The sequence below is a fragment of the Hemitrygon akajei genome, chromosome 16, assembly GCF_048418815.1.
Source record: "Hemitrygon akajei chromosome 16, sHemAka1.3, whole genome shotgun sequence".
Lineage (NCBI taxonomy): Eukaryota > Metazoa > Chordata > Chondrichthyes > Myliobatiformes > Dasyatidae > Hemitrygon > Hemitrygon akajei.
In genome coordinates this window covers 30462895-30487358 of record NC_133139.1, presented here as the reverse complement: position 1 = coordinate 30487358, position 24464 = coordinate 30462895, and the positions used below count along the sequence as shown (strand labels likewise).

Genomic DNA, 24464 nt, shown 5'->3' with positions numbered 1-24464 from the left:
TAAGGTTTTTCATGGATTCTGCTGTACTTCTTTATTTACCTGTGCATGCCTGCAAGAAAATGAATCTCAAGGTTTTATATGGTATACTCACTTCGATAAATTTACTTTGTACTTTGAACTTTAAGCTTTGAAATGTGTTTGGTTTTAAGATGCTCGGAAAGGGGAAGGAGAACAGAAAACAATTGCGAGGAAGGAGAGATTAAATGACAAAGAGACAATTTTTGGTGAACGGTGGTGATAATGGTGTCAGTTAGGGAGATATATCAATGCAGAATCATTTGTGCAAATTACCACAAATGTTTATGATGATGGAAATCTGAAATAAAAATGATGAAAATCCCGATGGCCTGAAACTGTTGAACTTTGGAATATGGAAGGTACATTCTGCTGTTCTCAAGTTTAACGAGCTTTAATGTAGCTGTGTCAGAAGCTGAGAACACAGAATGGATATAATATAGAAAATTAAATTGATAGTTGACTAGAAGCTGAAGGCCATTCTTGTGGAGCAAATCAAGGTGTCCCGCAAAAGGGTCTTATTCTCTCTAAAGGTCAAAATTTCAGCATCAACATTAATTTAAAATAAGTGTAAGTTAACGAAATGTGTCTGAGGCAATATTGAAAGGAACATCTTAATGCTTATTTGATATTACAATTGATTTGGCTATATAGTGTAACCTTTTAAAATGTTTGTACAATATCAGATTTAGAGGTGTAAAGTGAAAGGAGTAGACTATTAAGTTACATAGCTAGACCTGCAAATCAACCAGGAGTCTGGGAGATGAATTTTAATATGACAAGAATAACTGAGTACAATATAGACAAAATTGCTTGTAACTAAAGGGTATGCTGCTATAAAGGAATTTGGGTATATTGTGTCATCAAGTGCAGAACATTTATATAAATACTGATTAGCCAACAAAACTGAAGTATTGCATTCAATTTTGATCATCACTTTAGGAAAGATGAAAATTCCAAAGAAGGTGCCAAAAAAATACAAGGATGTTCAAATGATAAAAAATGTCAGCTAACATGTTATACTGAGAGTTGAAGTTCTTGGAGAAATGAAGGTGAAGAGAAGATATGATAGAAATATTGTTTTAGATAATATAGAAAGAAGCTGTACCAAGGATCACAGATTCAATGATCAAGTAACAGATGCAAGGACAGGTGTGAAAAAATGGTAATCAACAAAATCTCATTTCCTGTAAGGATGGTACGTACAGTTATTTATAGATTTTGAAAGAGAATTTGAGAGGAAGTTCAGTGTATGTAAATTTCAGGGTGAAGAGAAAAGGTGAATAAGACTGGTAACATTATTCTACAAGGAGTTTGCTACGTCAAATTGTCTCTCTCTGTGCCACAACAGTTCTATGATTTGTAGCACCTCACTGTGTGTTATTTGTTTCCCAGAATATTGGGTCTTCATTGTCCAGTCTCTATCTATCACCTGTGTCATTGAACATAGCAGGTACGACAACATATTTCTGTAAACAAGTTTACGCATGACAATAAGTGCCAGAGTTTGCTCCTACAAGTGCCGTCGTCTTGCTCACAAATAAAGATTTAGATACATTTTCAACAACATTCCTGCATTAAAGTGGGTTATAGAAATAATTTCTCATTTCTCCTGTAGTTCATTCTCCTCTCCTATCAGATTCCTTCTTTTTCGGCCCTTGACCATTTCCTCCCACCTGGTTTCACTTCCCACCTTCCTCTCCCCCCACCTTTTTATACTGGCATCTTCCTCTTCCTTCCCAGTCCTGAAGAATGGTCTCGGCCTGAAACGTTGACTGTTTTATTCATTTCCATAGATGCTGCCCGACATGCTAAGTTCCTCCAGCGTTAACGCACGTGTTGCTTTGGATTTCCAGCACCTGCAGACTTTCTTCTGTTAATAATTAGATTTGTTTTGGAGAAATTTGGAATGAAGTGTAGTATATCCAGCCGGCTCCCTTGCACCCTTTCCATCCGTGCTGGGTTGAGCATCGAGCTAGCAACTTGGCCTCATAAAAATAAGAAAGCCTGCTAAAAAACACCATCACGACGATGTCCCAATGACTCCACTTGGAGTTAAGGGCTTTCTTCTACTGTATATATATTCTAGGGAAATTTGGGCCTAGGCATTTATTTGCTAGACAAAAGATATTACAGGAGAAGTGTAAGAAAGCTAGAAGTTAAATAATTTTTGAAGCAATTCTTAATTTGGCAGAAAAAGCTAAACCTTTAATTGAATCAAACTTAACTCTAAATTAATTCTTAGATTTTTCCAAACCCCAGAAGAGCAAAGCAACAATATTCAATTGAGAGATAAAGTTGTGCCAAGTTTTTTTAAGTGGGCCAAGAGCATGACAAAAGAAGAAACAACTGTGAATGATGACTGTGGCCAAGAACATCAGTCTGCCAGGAGGAAAACAAAATTACTTGGATCAGCCTTGTCTAGAAACTATTGTATTTAACTTTTCATTTAGGGAGTAACTGAATTTCATGTCAAGCTGAATAAGTACTGTAGGTTTAACCTTGCTAAATCTATTATAGTCCTGGATGTTGAAAGTTCCCTGTAAGTTGAAACTCAGCCACAACTGAGAAACATTGAAGAATCAAGTACTTTCAACGTAATTCTAGCAACACACACAAAATGCTGGAGGAACTCAGCAGGCCAGGCAGCATCTATAGGTCTTGGCCTAAAACATCAATTATACACTTTTCCCATAGATACTGCCTGGCCTGTTGAGTTCCTCCAGCATTTTGTGTGTGCTGCTTTGATTTCCAGCATCTGCAGATTTTCTTTTGTTTTTCAACGTAATTCTTCATACTTGTCCATGAATTGTCATTAACTGTATTTTTTAATTGTTTAATTAATTAAATTGGTGTTGGTGCTTTCTTCTGTTTAGCTTTATCATTGAATTTGTGCAGTATTCTGGTTATGATGTGTTTGGGCTCACCTTCTTGATAAAACAATATTACTAAAAGCATACAGTCATTCAAGCCCTGATGTGAAACTAGTGAAAGGGGAAATGGTACAGCTACCATCCTTTGGCATGCATAATGTTTTAAAATCATAGTCTTAAGAGTTAAATGGTACAGAAACAGGTCCTGTGGCCCAGCTGGTCCAAGACAACCAAGATGCCCCATTCAATCTAGTCCTATTTGTCAGTGTTTGAATGGCCTTCTGAACCTTTCCAATTATTATATCAAAATGTCTTTTCAAAGCTATTATTGTACTTGTCTCCACCACATCCACATAGATAACACCCGACATATAAGACAGTTGCCCATTGTATTCTTAAGGCTTTCCCCTCATTTCTGATTTATTATTAAATGAACTTACACTTAACAGGTAACAGTTCAGTAATTAGATTTTCTGATCATTTTCACAAAATAAGCAAGATCAATGCTTCTCAGAAACTAGTCCAGCCCAATGAGATGTTATTAAAAGTAGTTAATATTTTAAAGAAAAGTGTAAAGCGACACAAATTTAAATTGTAAATAGAGAAAAATTTAGAAGAATCCTGAACAGCTCAGAGTAAATTTACTTCCAATCTACTCTCCATTTCAGGCCTTTCATTAACATGATTAAAATGGATGGAATATGGGTAGATGTTCATGGATTAGGAAAACAGAAACATGATAGATGTATCGCGTGAGTGAAGAACCTGGGTAGGTATGCAGCTGGATCTGCTGGCTGTACTATTGTCCAGAATTTTGACCTACAAACTGGAGTACATCTGGAGAAATAATATCTGCAGTTTATTTCAGGAATGGAATGTGTGTAAAAGGCACATTAATCACCCTCTGAATCACCTTTCATGAACCCTCATGTCTGAAAGGAAAACAAGATTTTAGAAATAAGAGAGATTTGAGAATATGGAAAGGCTTCATATAATCTAGATAGCTAAGTAAATTGACATAGACATAGTATTTAGAGTTCATAGTATGGAAATCTGCATAACAATCTTGTAATTAAGGTAAGAGTGATCATAATATGCAGAAGGTTATCTAATAATTGAATATGAATTGGTTTAATCTGAAACCAGGCTTTTAAAAGAAAATAAAGTGAACTACAAATGTATAAGGCATGAGCTATCTATAGCAGAATGGAAACTAAATTTAAAAGGCATGATGGCAAAATGTAATACTCAAAGAATGAATGTACTGGTCATAACAAATACACATCTATCCCTTCAGATACAAAGATCTAGCTAGAAAGTGGTAATCAGAGAAATTAAAGATTGTGCTAAATCAAGAGGAATAGGCTTATATATTGCCAAAAAGAATAGCAAGTCCATTGATAAAATTACAATGATTGGAAAAGGAAAGGGAAAGTAATCTTCTCAAAACAGGAATGCAAAAGCTTTGATATAAGTGTTTAAGACAAAAAAATTAGCAAAAGTTAATGTGGGCCAAATATTGTGAGTCAGGGGACAATAAGGAACTGACATAGAATTTAAACAAAGTTCGCTGTTTTTCTGGAAGAAGTCACAAAAACACCATTGGACATAGTGGACAAAAAAACAATAAATAGAGTGAAGGAAGAGCTGATAGATATCAGCATTAGTTTAAACCAAAAACACTAAGGAAATTAATAGATTAAAAGTGAACAAATCCCAAGAACCTAATAGACCTGCATTCGTTTGAATAAGGTGCCCATGAATTCAGTAGATACACTAATACTTTCCAAAATTCTAGTACGTATTGTTCCCACTAATTTGAAGATAACAAATGTAACCCAGTTATTTAGGAAAAGAGGGAGAGGGAAAATGGGGTGCCACAGATTAGCTAGCTGAATATCAGTAGAAGAGAAAGTGATAATAGAATTGGGAATTATGAAAAAAAACCTCATGTTTGATCAATCCAATAGAGTTGTAGATTCATACTGCATGGAAATATGCCCATTGCCCAAGTCACGGCTGACATTGAACACTAATCTACACTAACCATACTCTAATTACATTTTATTCTCTTCACATTCCCATTAGCTACTCACATACACACACAGGGTAATTTACAATAATAAATTAACCTATCGACCTGCACACCTTTGGGATCTGGCAGGAAATGGGAGCACCCAGCAGAAACCCACAAAGTTACAGAGGGAGCATACAATGTCCACACAGAGCCAGAAGTTAGGATTGAACCCAAGTTACTGGACTTGTGAGGCAGTTGCTGCTCCACACTGTTCGGAGGAACTTATTAGCAGAATCAGTGGGGGTTGGGGAAGAGGTTTCAGTGTATCTCCTGGATCCATTGGACTTTCAGAAAGCATTTGATGATCTACCATATTAGGAGATATTAAACTAAATTAGAAACCTCAGATTGGGGAACTCTTTATTGAATAGAAAATGGAGACTAGGAATGAACAGATCATTTTCAGGTTGGCAGCCTGTGATGGATCAGTGCCAAATCCTAACTCTTTATGATCTATAAGAATGGTCTGGATGCAATGATGAAGCCAATGATGCAAAGCTAGGTACCAGCATGAGTAATTAGGAGGAAAATGAATCCTTGGGAGAAACAAATTATGGGGCATAGGAGATGAAATACAATATGGAAATATGCCAAGTCATCCACTTTGATAGAAAAAGTAGCAAAGTTTTTTCTTAAGTAAAGAAAGGGGGAAAGATTTCAATGTTCAGAAGTGCCCGGATAACCACACTAATCATTGCAAAGTAATGTGTTGGCAAGAGAAGGCAATTCGGAGAGCAAATGCTGTCTTTGCTATAAAAAGGATTTCAATATAACAGTAAAGACATTTCACTGAAATTATTTAAGGCTTGGCAACACTTTCTCAAATATGGTGTACAGGTTTATTTTTCCCAACTAAGGAATGACAAAATTGCAATTAAGGAACTGAAGCAAATGGTTCAACAAATTGATTTCTAGGATAGTACAGTTTCAGACCCAACTCAGCCCACTTTATCCTGAGTACAAAAGACTGAAATGTACATTTTCCACAGGTTTTATGGAGCAACACCTTACCCTGTCTGGCTTGAGTGTGTATAACTGAGGATCAAACTTTCAAATTAAGGGCCACTCAGATTGGAGCTGAGATTTAATTTCAAAGAGAGGATGGCGAATCTTTGAAACTCTTTACAAGAGATGGCTCTGAGAGCCAAGTCACTAAGTACACCTAATAAAAATAGCGGAAAATTTTGGATGTCACGAAATCAAGGGATGTGGATCCGTGCAGAAAAATAAAGCCCAGGTAAAATATCCATGGTCTTAATGAATATCACAACAGGTGCGAAAGGCTTCTATTTCTTATCTGCCACACGCATTCCTGCGCACCACTATTTTGGAATTGACATTATCCCCAAATAAAGCCAGTGCGAGACACGACTGGCACACTGAGGTAGGCAACACAAGCAGCAGTCAAGACGATGCACACCTCACAAGACGCCGGAGGAACTCAGCTGGCCAGGCAGCATTTGTGGAGGGAAATGCTCAGTCGACGACTGGGGTCGAAACCCTTCACCTGGATCTCGACCCCAAACGTCGACTGACCGCTCCCACCCTCCCACAGACACTGCTGGACCCGCTGAGCTCCTCCAGATCCCAGCAGCTGCAGTCCGCCTGTGTCTCATTCTCCACAAAGTTTGCTTGTTATGAAACACTTATCTGAAAGACAAAGGGCATTTACCTTGTACTAAAACTTAACACTCAGACTTCATATATTAGTTTTGACCAACATCCTCTCAAAGCGCCAGGACCACTCCGCGCATGCGTTCCACCCGACCTGATCACGAGGTTCCGATCTCGCGGAGGTACCGTGGTCTCGCGGTGTCTGGATCGTTTCCCCAGTGACGGTGTCCTTGAGGTGGCGGCGATGGGTTACTGGGACTCGGAGGATGGGGATGAGTGTCCGAGTAAAACCTGGGAGACGACGCGGCTCGGGGCAGGCCTCGGTAGGTGTGGCTCTAACTCGGGGCACGTTGAACTTGGGGGCCGCCTGAGGAAAATCAATGGATAAACACACCGAATTGGGATGGAGGGCTGCAGCTTTAAACGACTGAAAAATGCAGGACTGACGAGAATTTATTTTGCAGAACAAGTTATGGTCTTGGAGTCCACTGATTGAAAGGACGTAGTGAGACGATTTAGTAGTAACCTTCAAGGAAATGGGATAAATCGATAAAGAAATTTATTGCAGAGCCTTATGGAGAAGGCCATAGGACTGTGTAATGGGATTATACAGGGGTTCGCATTACCACCTCTTCTGCCCTAAAACAGTAAATGCTGGAAACATTCAGCAAGCCAGTCACCCCCTCAAACGTTTTTTTTTAATTGCATTCTGTATTGTTGAGATCAGGATGAGCCCCTGTTCTGTCTGCCAGTAGTCATCTATAGCTCCTGGTTACAAGACATTTTCCACTTTCACACTCCAACCTGTCTGTACTCAACCGCTTCCACTACCAGGGTAAAGCCAAATGTAACCAGAGGAAAGACCCCTCGCTCTGCTTGGGTAGTTACAGCCAGACGGCCTGAACATCAAATACAGGATTTTCTAACCCCCCCCCCCCACCCCTTCTCCCTCATCTTCCTGCTCTACCTAGTTCTTCCTATATAAGCCCAAACTCTGCCTGATCACATTATTCTTTTCTGTCCTGCAGTTACTTGATTTGCACATCACTCACACATTTATTTTACCGGGATCCCTCCCTCCACAGTTCCTATGTGTTCACCCCAATTCCTTTATTTGGTTCCATGCTCCACTTTCCTATCAGATCTCCTCATTTGCAACCCACCTATTACTTGTCAGCTCATATTATACCCTTTCCCTTCACTTTCAGTCGAGATGAAGGGTGTTTGACCCAGAAGTATAAGCTGTCCATTTCTTTCCACCCGAGTGTGGCTTCATCTTGACAGTAGAGGAGGCCATGGATAGACATATCAGAATGAGAATGGGATGTGCCACACTGAGGTTGGAGGAAGAACACTTTATATACCGTCTGGGTAGCCTCCAACCTGATGGCATGAACATTGACTTCTCTAACTTCTGATAATGCCCTTCCTACCCCATCCCTGATTTATTTAATTCCTCCCTCCCTTTTTTTTCTCTGCCCATCACTCTGCCTGTTCTCCATCTCCCTCTGGTGCTCCCCTCCCTCTTTTTTTCTTCCTAGGTCTCCCGTCCCATGATACTTTCCCTTCTCCAGCTCTGTATCCCTTTTGCCAAACACCTTTCCAGCTCTTAGCTTCACCTGTCCCCCTCAGGTCTTCTCCTATCATTTTGCATTTCCCCCCCTACTTTCAAATCTCTTACTATCTTTTCTGTCTGTTAGTCCTGATGGTCTTGGCCCAAAACGTCGACAGTGCTTCTTCCTATAGGTGCTGCCTGGCCTGCTGTGTTCTACCAGCATTTTGTGTGTGTTGCTTGAATTTCCAGCATCTGCAGATTTCCTCGTGTTTGCCATCATCAGAGTTGACAGATATAATTCAACTGAAGGGACCAAGACATAAAGTGTTAACTATTTCTCTTTACACAGAAACTACCTTACTGGCTGAGTGTTTCCAGCATTTACTGTTTTTATTGCAGATTTTCAGCACGTGTATTTGTTATTCTCATTTCCAATTCTGCCATTATACATCCTTTGCCACTTAAAAATTTCCCTTTTAACTATACCCAATTCTGATGAATGCTAATTGAGCTGATGTTTTTCCCCTCCATGAATGTTGCTTTCCAACATTTTGTATTTTTTTTCTTTACCTGGTTTTTTAAACAAACAATTTTAGCTTTATTTTCCAATTAAGGAAGTCATTTAGTATCTCTTGTGTATTGAGCATGCCTGAGCTTTTTCTTTGGAAACAAATTCCTAGGGTAGGATGATTTTGTACTCATTTGACAGGTCCAAGTGTGATAAGTGAACAAATCTGCTTTCTGGCATTGAATATAACCATGGTGTCTATATATATATGTTGTGTAACTTTTTTTCTAAACAGCCTACTGCATGGATCACTACATGTCAGTTTTTGGCAGTTTTTTTTTTGCACAATTCTGGAAGCAAAAAATTCCAGTGCAAAAAATCTTGGTTGATAATCTAGTGCAGATATGAAGGAACACAGTGCCTGCATGGTGCCATCTTCCAATAAAAGATGATAAATGAGGCTCATTTGCTTTCCAACTGGTCCTAAAAGATCCTATGGAACTAATTTGAAGAAAAGCAAGTTATTTATCTCTGCTACCCTATCAAATACTTATCTCGCATTTTATGATTTTCAAAGCATTTGTACTACCAGTACTTCTTTTGAACGGATTCTATTTGAGCTGTTATTCCTCCTTCATTTATAATGGATGTCAACATTTCTTGCTGAGCATCCAATCCTGCAACATCTTAACTTTCACCATCATCAGCTACCTGAGCTTCTTACTCTGGAATTATGACTGTTAAAACGAATCTGACAAAGCTTCAGGGGTATTTTGCTGCAATGAAGATGTTAATCTCTATTGGGCATGAGTCAATAGCTCCAAACTTCAGAATTTAAATCTTATTTGCAGTCTCACTCGAAACATTCCTAAAGACTGAATCCCTGAGTTATAGGGCAAAGTAGGGTGCAGTGTGAGAAACTGAGTTTGCGGAGGAGGTGTTGAATCTTGTGGAAGCAATATCTCTGTCCAGAAATTGGATGGGGTAGTGGGGTCAGATTCAAGCCTTTGTTTTACCAGTGTCTGGCAGTGTACACAGTTTAACAGTTGTCATTTCATACCAGTTTTAATTATAACCAGCTATACAAAAGGGATAAGATCTGTTGCCAACCAACTCTCACAAAATGCTGGAGAAACTCAGCAAGTCAGGTAGCATCTATGGAAAAGAGTATAGTCGATGTTTCATTAGCCCTGAATGAACTGAACCGAGAAATGGTGTGTGCTGGTAACAGAAAGCAAACACACTCCTATACTTTTGATTAGATGGCATGCATTCTGTAGATTGTAGGAGACAGATTATCCAATGACATATTTTGCAAACTGACCCACAGTTACCTTGACCTATCATTTGCAAGGATGCTATTGCCTTTTCTCTTTCCTTTGTCTCCATTGCATCTGTTCTCATGATGCGACATTCCATTCCAGGACGTATGAGATTCCCTCTTTTCTCAGAAAAAATGGTTTTCACTCCACTGGTATTAATGTAGCCTTCACCTGCATCTCCTCCACTTCCCGCACATCAGCCAGCACCCTGTTTGACTTAACAGGTATAGGGATGCTCTTGTCCTCCCATACTACTCCACAGGCTTCCCCATTCAACACATTATTCAGCATAACTTTCGGTATCTCCAATGGGATTCTACCACCAGCATTCCTTTCCCTCCATTGTCCTCTCGGCTTTTCACAAGGATTGCTCTCTCTGCAGCTCCCTTGTCTGCTTGTCCCACCCCATCACTCCCCTTCCAGGCACATATTTGCAAGCATATGAAGTATTAGACCTGCTTCTGATAGATAGATAGATAGATAGATACTTTATTCATCCCCATGGGGAAATTCAACTTTTTTTCCAATGTCCCAAACACTTGTTGTAGCAAAACTAATTACATACAATACTTAACTCAGTAAAAAAATATGATATGCATCTAAATCACTATCTCAAAAAGCATTAATAATAGCTTTTAAAAAGTTCTTAAGTCCTGGCGGTAGAATTGTAAAGCCTAATGGCATTGGGGAGTATTGACCTCTTCATCCTGTCTGAGGAGCATTGCATCGATAGTAACCTGTCGCTGAAACTGCTTCTCTGTCTCTGGATGGTGCTATGTAGAGGATGTTCAGAGTTATCCATAATTGACCGTAGTCTACTCAGTCTACGTAGTTTAACATCGTGAATCTATTGACATTATTTATAGTAACTGGTACTCCTAGTGCAGCACACACTTTTGCTCCATGTGCTGTAACAACCAGGATCTACTGGTGGCCAGCCAATTTAATTTCACTTCCTATTCCCACACTGATGTCTTCATGGCCACCTCTTCTACCGTGTTGTGCCAGACGCAGATAGGAAGCCCAGCTCCTCTTATTTTGGCTTATTACTGTTCAACCCGAGGACATCAACATCAGTATCTCTAACATCCGGGAATGACTCCTGTCTGTTCTCACCCTTACTTAAACTGTTTTCCTTTATCTTTCTGGTCCCTTTATCACTTCTCCTTCCCCTTCTCTGCACTCATGACCTGCCTATTACGATCATCTTCCACTCTCTGGTTCCCCACCTTCCCTGTGTATCATAGCCTACTTCCTCTCCTATCAGATTCCTTTAGCCCTTTGCCTTTTCCAACTATAATCTCCCAGCTTCTCACTTCATTCCCTTTTAGCCCCCACCCCCACCCTCATGCCTTCCCCTTTATCTGGATTAACATATCATCTGCCAGTTTGCATTGCTCCCCCTCCCCCTACTCTTTTATTCTGGCTTCTGCCCATTCCTGATGAAGGGTCTCGGCCTGAAATGTCAACTGCCCTTTTCCCTCCATAGATACTGCCTGACCTACTAAGTTCCCTCAGCATTTTGTGTGTGTTGATTCTCTAGGTTTTATTTTATCCTTGAAAGGATTCAGTGGGCAATTCAAATAGTTGTATCTGAAGGACAAATAAAACAAACCGTTGTTTTGAATATTGTCACGGACAAATTTAAGAGTGACATTTGAATCCTCTGGCATTTGGTGAACAACTTTAATTCAACTTTTTGAGAACTGTTCCAGTGGATTTGAAACTCCTATGCAGTCTTACAATAAAAAAAAACTTTTGATTATTGCTTAATTTATTTTTATAGGTCTTGTTGGTTCTGCCTATCATATTGTTGCATTACCACCTAAAAATGCCATGGAAGCTGTGCAACGAGGAGTCAATGGGACCATGACAATGGGTAAGGGCATTTTGGACCTTGTATACACTAGTATTAGTTGTCAAGAAGAATATTTGCTCAGGTTGGAAATTCTTTCTCAAGTAACAGCAATAATATATTACTTCTGTTTTGTATTTACTTTAGGGTTCTATGACCCTCGGGAAAGTGGTTCTGATGGTGGGCATGAATCTATGGGATACTGTGTTTCTTAAGGTGCTTGAATTCCAAGTGCATTATGAACTCATGAGGGCATTATTATATTATAAAAGTCTAATTTTACTGTACCAAGGATTGTTTACCATGTGAAGTTAAACTGTTAAAATGTTAAAAGAAACTGTACTTGTAATATTGACTTGTAGTCCACTTGGAATGTGCATGTGGCTGCTTGTTTCTGTAGATCGGTATAAATTTTTATAGTGATACGGACATGATGAAGGTAAGGTTAGGTTTAAGCGCTGTTAATTACTTAGGCCAGTGAATTACTGATAAACATTAACAGGATATCAGGAAATTATCATAAGTAATTATGACGTGAGAGCTAAGGAGATGAAGGCAGATGGTTCTACAGAAAGAGTTCAGTGGTTATGCACTGAAGAAGTTCAAAAATGGGTCAGGCAAAAATGGAGTGGGGTGTTTAATGGAAGAGATGTGAATCAAAATGATAGAGAGAAATTGGATGCCGTTAAGAACCACAACTGGAAGTTAAGGAGGAGATGTCACTTTTGTCAACTTTGATAGCCTAGTTAAATAACGTAGTATTAAACTATTGCATAAAAGTCTAGTTGAATGTTAATTAGTGTCAAATTTGGAGCAAGTAGCAAAAAAAGTATGAAGCCTATCAAGTGCTGTTATTGAATTGCTTAGTAAACCAATAAAGATTTTAGAAGAATTATTAGGTTAAACCCTGGGGAAGATTTCCTTTGCAAAAAAATATAATCATCCATGATTATGGTAGGAGTAATCATAATGCAATTTTGCCCTGTACTCCCTTACACATGCTTCTATTTTCAAGGATGCAATTTAATTTGTGTAATCAGTAAGAATCCAGCTCAATCTTCTTAACAGCCATCAATCTGGCTATTTTTTTGAAGTGCTGTTTAATGGAAAATCAGCCACCTAGTTAGTAATGACTTTGAGTTTTCTCTTATTTTAAAGGCTCTTTATAGCAGAATGTAATAACTCCAAATCCATTTGCTTGCCTTTCAGCTGCACTTGGTGCAATTTTTGGAATAACAACCTGTCTAAGTGCACATTTTCGAGGAACCAATGATGATCCATTGAATTATTTCATTGGAGGTTGTGCTTCAGGAGTGATCCTTGGAGTACGAGGTGAGTCCAATCATACTTACATTCTTCTAGAATTTCCACTTTTGCAAAGCCCTTTTTGTTATTAATGCAAATTCTTTTAACCCCTCATTCACTATAACAATTTTACTATTTTCAAGTAGCACTTTGTATCTTCTGTGAAAATAGACACAAAGTATGTTTAATTTCTGCCATTTCCTTATTCTCTTTTATTTCTTTGAAAACCCATTTTAACTCTTGCTTTCCCCTTTATACATGTATGGAAACTTTTCCAGTCTTTTATTTTGCTGGATTACTTGTATATTCTACTTTTCCTTCTCCATTTCTTAGTGATCCATTGCAGAAATTCAAAGTTCAAATTCAGCTTATTGTCATTCAGCCGTACACATGTATACTGTACTACCAAGCGAAACAATCAAGGTGCACAACGTAGTACTTGTAACTCACAGAAATAACAAATAAATTAATATTTCCATAAATTAACTAATGAGGTGTCTATATCATATAAGTTAAAAAGTTAACAGTATTAAGCTACTGGCGCTTCATGCGTGATGAGACCTGGATGGTAGCCTGGGGGAAGAAGCTGTTTCTTATCCTACCATTTCTTTTCCTAATGCTACGGCACCTCCTGCCTGATGGTAGGGGGTCACAGAGATTGTTGAACAGATGGGAAGGATCATTGACAATGCTAAGGGTCTGTATACGCAGTGCTCCTGATAAATATCTCTACTGGGTGGAAAAGAGACCCCGAAGACCCTCTCAGCAGGCCTTGCATTCTTTGTAGGAACTTGTGGTCTGATGCCTTGGTGGTGTGAGTCCTGAGGCTGCTGTATCTGCTTCCTAATAGCAGCAATGAGAAGAAAGAAAGACCTGGGTGGTGGGAGTCTCTGATGTAGGATGCTGATTTCCTGCGACATTGTTCCGTGTCAGTGTGCTCAACGGTGTGCAGGGCTTTACTGTGGTGAACTGATCTGTATCCACTACTTTTTATAGGATTTTCTGTTGCATTTGTTTTTCCATACCAGGCTGTGATCCAGCCAGTGAATATACTGTCCACCACATATCTATAGAAGTTAGTCAAAGTCATAGATATCACGCAAACTCTAAGGAAATGCAGACACTGCTGTGTTTTCTTTGTAATTGCACTTGCATGCTGGGCCCAGGACAGGTCCTCTGAAATAATGACACCTCCCCCCTCCACCTCTGATTCCTCCAATGAGGACTAGCTGATGGACCTCTGGTTGTCTCTTCTTGAAGTCAATATACTGCTCCTTAGTCCTGCTGACCATGAGTAAGTTTTTGTGGCGCCACTCGGTTAGAGTTTCAATCTAAAGTGTGTTGATTTGTCACCACCTTTGATTTGGCCAATGACAGTGGTGTCGTTAGCAAATTTAAATATGACATTACAGCTGTGTTTAGCCACATAGTCATAAGTGTAATGTGAACAGAGCAGAGGGCTAAGTACACGCCTTGGGCTGAGTGAAGAGCCAATGATATGACATCTGTTGTGCCGGTAGGCAAATTGGAGTGGATCTAAGTTGCTTCTCAGGCAGGAGATGTTATTCATCACCAACCTCTCAAAACACTTCATCACTGTGCTTGTAAGTGCAGCTGGGTGATATTCTTTTCTTTCTTTTTAAATCTTTTTATTAATTTGAAGAAAAACATTAGTGAACTATGAATACAAAACATTTGAGAGTACATAATTAATAGTTTAAATAAACAATCAGATATGTAATAATCAATATACAAGGCCTCCCAAACTCATAGTATTAATGTAAAAGAGTCGAAAAAGAGAAGAAAAAACCCCCAACAAAAACTAAAAGAAAACTAAAAAAAAACTAACCAACATGGGCAATTGCATAATGTTAAATACATACAGTAGTGCCGATAACTCCGAATCTCCATCCAAATAATTAAGGATAATAACAGTAAGGTTTAGGATCAGACCATTTAACTCATATGAAAATGTTGAATAAATGGTCTCCAAGTTTCCTCAAATTTAACTGAAGAATCAAAAACCACACTTCTAATTTTTTCTAAACTCAGACAAGAAATAGTTTGAGAAAACCACTGAAATACAGTTGGAGGGTTAATTTCTTTCCAATTCAGTTAAATAGATCTTCTAGCCATTAATGTAACAAATGCAATCATTCGTTGAGATGAAGCGGATAGACGATTATTATCTATCATTGGTAAACCAAAAATTGCAGTAAAAGGATGCGGTTGGAGATTGATATTTAAAACTCTTGAGATAATATTAAAAATATCTTTCCAATAATTTTGTAAACAAGGGGTGATATTCATTGAGATAGGTTATCATGTTCTTCTTGGGCACCAGTGTAATTGAAGCCTGCTTAAAGCAGGTGGGTACCTTAGACTGCCTAAGCAAGAAGTTAAAAGATCTCAGTGAACACTCCAGCTAGTTGATCAGCTTTAGTATTCGGCCAGGTACCCCATCTGGGCCAGATGCTTTCCATGGGTTCACCCTCCTGAAGGATGCGCTCACATCAGCCTCAGAGAGTGAAATTACAGAATCATCGGGGACTGTAGGAATTCATAATGGTACCTTCATATTTTGATGGTTAAAGCGAGCATAAAAGGCATTGAGCTCATCTGGAAGCAAAGCCTGTTCAAGTTTAAATGTCATTCAATCATACACAAATATCCATGAATACAGCTAAATAAAACAGCATTACTCTGTGGCCAAGGTGCAAAATACAGTACCAACAGTCATACACAGTACAAGACCCACATAGTATAGATATCAATAAAATACAGTCATACAAAAACGGGCAACACCACAGCTTGAAAAGCTTAGTCCTTGCTACAACTGAGGCCCACAGCTCCCCATTGTCTGCCAGTTACTCAGTGAATCAGACTTGCAGCATTCCACATCAATGTTCAAAAGGTCCTGCTATTACAAGAAAAGCAACTAAGCTGACCACTCACTGTTAGACTGCCCACCTCCTTCGACACTTCTCTGTTGCAGACAGCAGCATCGTCAGCTATGTTACTTGATATCACTTTGTAAAAGGTGATAGCATTCGAGCCCTGCCACAGCTGTTATGCATCCTTCATTGATCTGGAATTACCACTTTGCCGTTAGGTAGCTTTCCGGAGATGGCGCTAGTGATGCTTCTATCAACATGAACTGACTGGCATTTCTGTCGAGAAGTCCAGGATCAGGTTACAGAGAGAGCTGTTAGGAAACAGTGAGCACAATTTATCCACCAGCTTCTGAAGGATGATGATATTAAAAGCTGAACTGAAGTCAATAAACAGCATCTTGGCATATGAGGCACCATTTTCCAGGTGGGACAGGACAGAGTGGAGAGCAGGGGCTATGGCATCATCAGTGGATCTAGTTAAGTAATAAGTAAATTGGAAAGAATAGCAGCAAGATGGGATTTAATGCAATCCATAACCAGCTACTCAAAGCACTTCATTATGGTTGAGGCCAGTGCCACTGGATTTAGTCACTGAGGCAGGTTACTGTGTTGGGATGATGATGGCCGCATTGCAGTCTGCGGGGAGAGTGGACTATTCCAGAAGGCTGTTGAAGGTGTCTGTTAAAACCTCAGTTAAGTGGACTGCAGAGTCTCTGACTAGCACCTGACTAGGTATGTTATCAGACCCCACAGCTTTATGTGGGTCGACCTTGGGTAGAGTCTTCCTCACATCAGCTGTGGCCAGAGTGCCTTCTCCTTGGGGAAGGTGGAGTGGAAGGTAGATTTGTAGTCTGTTATGGTTTGAATGCCTGCCACATTTGCCTGTCCTGAGGCTAACAGATCTTTTTCGATACATTGTAGATTATTTCCTTTGAGGTAATAGTGTTTTCAACATCTCTTGTAGTTCAGCTGATGCTAATTTTTCTTATTGAAGGGTTTTGGCCCGAAATGTCGAGTGTACTTTTTTCCATAGATGTCTCCTGGCCTGCTGAGTTCCTCCAACATTTTGTGTGTGTTGCTCAGATTTCCAGCATCTGTAAATTTTCTCTGGTTTCTATTTTTCGTTGTTAAGTTTTTGTGTCTAGAAGTAGTATATATTTGTTGTAAACTATTGATTTTTTAAAAATATTGTTTGTTTATTTTTTTGTCATCCCAAATAATCATAAGCAGCATAGCTCATATCATTGTGGTTTCCATTGTTTAGTTTTAAAATCCTAGTTTCAACAAAGCCAAGTTTATTGTCATATGCATAAGCACAGGTACAGTGATAAACTTGCAGCCATATCATGGGCACATAGCATCATATACCCAGCATTCACAAGAAAAACATAAGTATACACAATTTTTACAGGAAAGAACAGAGCAAAAAAAAAAGTGATCAGAGTTTCTGTAATTAGGGACAGGTTGGTTTAAGAATTGAATGGTTGAGGGAAAGTTGCTGTTCTTCTGTATCTCCTGCCGGATGGAATTTGCATGACATGACCCAGATAGTGGGGATCTTTGACAGATGTTGCCTTTGTGTAGGTATTTATGGTGGGGAGGGCTGTACCCATGAGATATTGGGCTGAGTTCACTGCTTTCTGCAGTTTCTTGCATTTCTGCACCTTTGAATTGCTGTATTAGACCATGATGCAACCAGTCAAGATATTTCAACAGCACATCTGTAGAAGTTTGTTAGCGTTCGGTAACACACTGAATCTCTGTCAACCTTCTAAGAAAATAAAGAACTAATGTGAGTGAAGTCACTTTAAATCTATCAGAGTATGCTTATTCTTCCCTTGAAATCTCTCAATGACAAGATTATTTACTAACTCTTTCTCATTGCAAAATAACCTAATCTCTCATTGTCTCAACACGTTGATGTTAAAACAAAATCTCATATACTCCTTGACCTTGTCCTCCACCATTATTGCAATATAGTTTGTCCTGCATATATACAATGTTTCTGATTATTTTTTGGTATTACCTTTGTTAAGTTGCTCCTGATTTTGTTTTATGGTTTGTATTACATTTCCAGATCTCTTTGGAGGCCAGAGACACCATCCATTGATACTTCATTGTCTCATGTTTCTTAGCTCCATGTGAACTGATTCTATGTCTTTTTGTAACTTGTATTTTTTTTCTCTTTTGCATTTATCCTATCCACTATTATCAGGAATACCTCTCCATATTTTCCATTTGACCTATGTCTTGTAAAAGTTAAATATCCCGAAGCAATTATGTAATTCAAAATCTTGGCCACTTGTGACCATGTTTCTTCCCAAAGTAGCACAAACATAATGGTAATTGTTCAGGCAATGAACCCATGAACACTACCTCTCCGCTTTTTGCTCTCTTTATGCACTAATTTAATTTGTATATGTTTCTGACTGTAATTTATAGTATTTTTTGTGTATTGCACTGTATTGCTGCTGCAAAGTAACAAGTTTGACATTTGTCAGTGATGATAAACATGATCATAAATCTAATCCTTAATTCTAATGTGATTCTGTTGATGTTGTGCACTGAAAAAATCACTATCTATTTAGTGATACGGTTAGGAGTAGGCCCTTCTGGGCCTTCAAGCCACACCACCTCAGCAATTCCACAATCCCAATTAACCCTAACATTATCACTGGACAACTTGCAATGACCATTTAACCTACCTAGTATGTATATAGACTGTGGGAGACAACTGGAGCATCCAGGGAAAACCCACGCATTTCACTGGGAGGACGTACAGGAACTCCTTACAGAACAGTGCCAGAATTGAATTCCAGAATGCCCCGAGCTGTAATAGTGTCATGATAACCACTACGCTACATGGCGCCGTACTTTCTTGTAGATATGACATTAAACCATAGCTTGCAGCTCAGTGTTGAAAAAGAGCCAAAAGTTTTTGCTGGTGCCTTAGCCAGTTTTAAGAAAGAACACAAGTTCTGTTCTTACGTTTTGTTCTTGTGTTCTCATTTTTACTTTTTAATCAGCATTTCCAAAATGCATAATCAATGCAATTGGAAACATGCTGGGTGCATATTAGTTGAGATATTTCCTAATTTGCATTAATGACTGTTCTTCAAATATAATTGATTTTGTTGGCCATTGGAATCTGCTGAGGTTTTAAAAACTGCTGCATAAAGGCATGTTCTTTTTAACCCTAACATTATCACTGGACAACTTGCAATGACCATTTAACCTACCTAGTATGTATATAGACTGTGGGAGACAACTGGAGCACCCAGGGAAAACCCACGCATTTCACTGGGAGGACGTACAGGAACTCCTTACAGAACAGTGCCAGAATTGCTGAGTGACTGACCAGTGGGTCTGCTGTTTCTACTGCTAACCACTAGAGAGCACCAGAAGCTTTTCTGAAAGTATTAAAGCCTAAATGTGACAGCCTTTTGCAAGCTTATTTGTTTTTTTCTTGTGAACTAAAATGGTAAAATTTAAAACTTATTTCAATATCCCAGTTTTTTTATATGTTTAGTGCACATTGAAGCAATTGCCTCTTTTAGCCTGAATTCTTGGGATCTGCAGGTTTCTTGTTTGTACTACTGTCTATATTTTGCATGTATACAGTTTGGTGTCATGTAATCTCATAATATACATTTAATCCTATATATCAGTGCTGCTACCTAAAGACATGAAAGAATTATGTCCCTAATACCCTCCTTCTGTGCTATGACTATTTTGTGAATCTGTGATATTATTTCTAGTAAGGGAATGGATTGGTGCAGTTTCTATAATGTACTTTGTCTTTTTTCCCCCTCACAGCTCACAGCTACTCGACTGGTACCTTGGCCTGTCTGTCTCTGGGTGCTATTGCAGCACTCACAAAGATGGGCAAAATGGAAGGCTGGCGTTTATCTGGACCTCCCAAACTTTGAAAACAGCTGAAGCCCTGCAAACTTGTAATATAATATTTCTTGTCCATTAAAAGAATGTAAATTCTGCTTCAGTATTACTTCATGTTGGTAATACATACTTTATCTAAATCACGGTGGATTTAAAGCAGAGTCCTAGTAATTATATGAAAATGACTTTGTTCCAATTCTTGGGCCCTTTCGATTTTCCTCTTGAGTTGTGACCTGATTGTACAGTTGGCCCTCCTTATCCACAAGGGATTGGTTTCGGGACCTCCCGCGGATACCAAGAAACGCGGATGTTCAAGTCCCTTATATAAAATGGCATAGAATTTGCATATAACCTATGCATGTCCTACCATATACTTAAAATCATCTCTAGATTACTTATAATACCTAATACAATGTAAATGCTATGTAAATAGTTGTTATACTGTAATGTTTAGGGAATATTGACAAGAAAAAACCTGTACATGTTCCTCTCACTCACAACACAAGCAGCGAACGAACGAGACGCCGATTCTCCCATGGTCTTTATGTTCTTGAGGCTGTAGCGCTTTACATAGCCAGCCAGCCATCCCTTACTAGCCTTAAACACTTTCTCTCACTCTCATCTACCCCGTCACAGTAGTGCTCATAGAGACTGAGAGCTTTTCACATATAATTTGGCCATCAACAGGCATATATTTCTGTGACATGTCCTCTAGCCACACCCTTAATGCTTTCTCAGTCTTCACAAGCACTTTATCACGAACCAGAGAGGCCATTTTTGACGTTGTAGGGGCAACACTAAACCTTCCACGAATTGCAGCTTCTTTCTGATTTATTGTGCGAATGCTCAATTCGTTCTTACCGACCTTACGGCCCAGTTCAGAAAGCGACATGCCACTTTTCAAAAGATCTAATATTTCTACTTTCTCAGTGAGAGATTCACTCAGCCTTTGAGGAATTGCTTTGACCACATACCGGTAATTGTTTTTTAGGAGCCATTTTTCACAGGAACAAAGTAGTGAACGAATGAGATGCGAGGCGAATAATGCTCGAGCAATGAGTGCTGGAAGAGCACTTCCGGGTTTTCTTGCTTTGCGGTTGGTTGAACGTGCGTATGCGGAACTTGTGGATAAGGAGGGCTGCCTGTATGTTATTTCAATCCTCTAGGATGGAATGTATTTCTCATTTTTCAGTTTCCATTTTCTCAGACATGTTATCTATTTTGCTGAATGCAAGCATGGAAATCAAGGCCATTCTTGTTCTTTACTAGGAATTATTTTTAAGATGTCTGAATTTAATTTCCCCTTCCTTAATTATCAAGATCTCTTGAGACCAGTTTTGTGATCAGTTTTGACAGACAGACAGACATGCTTTATTTATCCCGAGGGAAATTGGGTTTCGTTACAGCTGCACCAACCAAGAATAGTCAAGAAATATAGCAATATAAAAACCATAAATAATTAAATTATAGTAAGTTAATCATGCCAAGTGGAAATAAGTCCAGGACCAGCCTATTGGCTCAGAATGTCTGACACTCCGAGGGAGGAGTTGTAAAGTTTGATGGCCACAGGTAGGAATGACTCCTATGACGCTCAGTGTTACATCGCAGTGGAATGAGTCTCTGGCTGAATGTACTCCTGTGCCTAACCAGTACATTATGGAGTGGATGGGAGTCATTGTCCAAGATGGCATGAAACTTGGACAGCATCCCCTTTTCAGCCACCACCGTCAGAGAGTCCAGTTCCATCCCCACAACATCACTGGCCTTACGAATGAGTTTGTTGATTCTGTTGGTGTCTGCTACCCTCAGCCTGCTGCCACAGCACACAACAGCAAACATGATAGCACTGGCCACCACAGCCTCATAGAACATCCTCAGCATCGTCTGGCAGATGTTAAAGGACTTCAGTCTCCTCAGGAAATAGAGACGGCTCTGACCCTTCTTGTAGACAGCCTCAGTGTTCTTTGACCAGTCCAGTTTATTGTCCACTCATATCCCCAGGTATTTGTAATCCTCCACTATGTCCACACTGACACCTTGGATGGAAACAGGGGCCACCTGTGCCTTAGCCCTCCTCAGGTCCACCACCAGCTCCTTAGTCTTTTTCACATTAAGCTGCAGATGATTCTGCTCGCACCACGTGACAAAGTTTCCCACCGTAGCCCTGTACTCAGCCTCATCGCCCTTGCTGATACATCCAACTATGGCAGAGTCATCAGAAAACTTCTGAAGATGGCAAGATTCTGTGCAGTAGTTGAAGTCCGAGGTGTAGATGGTGAAGAGAAAGGGAGACAGGACAGTCCCCTGTGGAGCCCCAGTGCTGCTGACCACTCTCCATGACACACAGTGTTGCAAGCGCACGTACTGTGGTCTGCCAGTCAGGTAATCAATAATCCATGACACCAGGGAAGCATCCACCTGCATCACTGTCAGTTTCTCACCCAGCAGAGCAGGGCGGATGGTGTTGAATGCACTGGAGAAGTCAAAAAACATTTGGTGGAAGAATATGATTGAGGATATAGCTGGGGAATGATCCTCACATGTTTGAGTTTGTTTCACTGACCATTGCACTGAACATAATATGAACCCAGTTACTATATCCATCATTGTATAATTACTGCTCAGTGTGAATTGTAAGACTGTAAACTTGATTGGGTTTTTAAAAAAAGCAGAAATGGGCTATATTTGGCCTTGCATGGTTGATCTTTTACTTCAATGGCACATTCTTGTAATAGCCTCGCATCCCTTGATTTCCTCATGGTGAAAGTTTTTTGGGTGCACTCTCGAATGTAATCAGTAACTGAGCAGGCTCAACCTTATGGGATAGCCAGTTCTGCTGTGTCACTGGCCTCTGAGTGAAGAATTTCCTTCTCCTTTCAGTCCTGAATGTTCAATAGCCTAAGGAGTCTGTGACTTATGATATTAGAAATTTCCATTAGGGGAAGTTTATCCCTGCATCTATGCTATGATATTGCATGTTTTAATGAGGTTAACTGTCACTCTACTAAACTTGGAACGCATGGACAGTATAATTGTTCATTGAAAATGATCTTCCCATAACTTATTATTAACTTCTGCTCATTCCCTTTACTTACAAGTAAGTTCAGGGTCTCGGCCCGAAACGTCAATAGTGCTTCTCCCTATAGATGCTGCCTGACCTGCTGCGTTCCACCAGCATTTTGTGTGTGTTGCTTGAATTTCCAGCATCTGCAGATTTCCTTGTGTTCACTCTAAGACCAGATTGGTTTGCAAGATTTTATAAGGGGTCTTTCTAGGGTCACAAGTAATTGCAGTCCCCTTGCATCTTGCTTTTACTTAAATTTTGTGTATTATAACCCATTTTAAAAGAAGATTACATACAATTTAAACAATCTAATTTCAGAAACCAGGTAAATTATAATTAGAGATGATCAAAGGTTGTTTGATTAATGAGATCAATATTACTTAAAAGTTGATTATTTAACCTTTTTTAGTGAAATGATCACTCTTTTAGCTATAAACATTGTACAAACAAAACCATTTGAAGCAAACTAATAACTGTCAATCCAAATACTTATTTAATTTTTTTCTACATGATATTCAGTGGTCAAATTTAGCATGTTTAAGTGAACAAATTCATTGGCACAATACAAAATTGAAATTCTGCAGATGTTGAAAATATGAAATAAAGAATAGTTGGATCCTCAGCCATTCAGGCAGCATTTATGGAGGAAGAAGTAAAATTTTCAGGTCAGTGAACTTTCAGTAGAACCTTTAGTTTAATATATCAAGCCTTAAATGGCAAAGAAACTGGGGAAGGGAAGAGGAAATGAAAGACTGGTTAGAAATGAGGAGAAATAGAAATTGTAGTGATGCTGCTGACTGAAAACATGGTAAAGATCAATGATTAGCAAAATTTGTTTATAGGAGATATTTAATGACAAATGAAATAGAAAATGCCAGAGAAGAGGGAGGGAAATGACTTTGCACTATGTGTGCACGTTCATGCAGTGGACTGCATGGGAATGGAGGGGCAGGGATACGTTGGGGGATGAACGTACAAGTAGCTCAGCCATCATACTTTCTGGCTGCTTTATTGGGTATTTGCCAGGGGATCACCAAACTACGTCAACAGCTGATGGAATTCTGTGCATTTTGATCACCAGGCAGAAATTTATCTGTATGCATAATTCTCAATAGCTGGTCAATTTTCACGGCCATCTGGATTTCAACATTTTCTCATTCCCCTAAACAAGACCGCATTGTGCAGCAGTGTTTGGAAATGAGTTGTATCGGCCAGACTCTGCCAAGTAAGTCAGTGAAGGAAACTTCATAATTGCTGTGGTTATGAAACATGCTTATCTTTGCACTCCTTCCTGACCAACACTGCCTCTCACACGCATGGCATCCATGGGTAGACTTCCTTAATTCCAAAATGGGCCGACTGAGTTTAATTTGCATAGGTACTGTACAACAATGGTTTCTGGAGGCGATTTTTGAAATCTGTTAATAATGGTGGTGGTTGTGGAATGATGACAGGTAACCTGTGTGGGAGAGATTTTAAAGGGGA

General features: G+C 39.3%; 2 protein-coding genes across 7 annotated transcripts in view; one reads left to right on the top strand and one right to left on the bottom strand.

The window, feature by feature from the left end:
* pole4 (polymerase (DNA-directed), epsilon 4, accessory subunit) overlaps window positions 1–6757 on the bottom strand; it is a 28272-nt gene extending 21515 nt beyond the window's left edge. For 3 of the 6 annotated variants that reach the window (XM_073068599.1, XM_073068603.1, XM_073068598.1), the window contains exon 1: window positions 6664–6757. In XM_073068599.1, the coding sequence (XP_072924700.1) occupies window positions 6664–6668 (5 nt within the window). In that variant the 5' untranslated portion in view covers window positions 6669–6757. Of the gene's footprint in view, window positions 1–6637 lie in introns of all 6 variants that reach the window. The other 3 variants (XM_073068600.1, XM_073068601.1, XM_073068602.1) reach the window with 3 other exon arrangements.
* Window positions 6746–20013, top strand: ndufa11 (NADH:ubiquinone oxidoreductase subunit A11). The gene is made up of 4 exons (XM_073068597.1): window positions 6746–6902; window positions 11751–11843; window positions 13029–13151; window positions 19835–20013. The coding sequence occupies exons 1-4, from the start codon at window positions 6824–6826 to the stop codon at window positions 19945–19947; spliced, it is 408 nt and encodes a 135-aa protein (XP_072924698.1). The 5' UTR covers window positions 6746–6823; the 3' UTR covers window positions 19948–20013.
* The last annotated feature ends 4451 nt before the right edge of the window (window positions 20014–24464 follow it).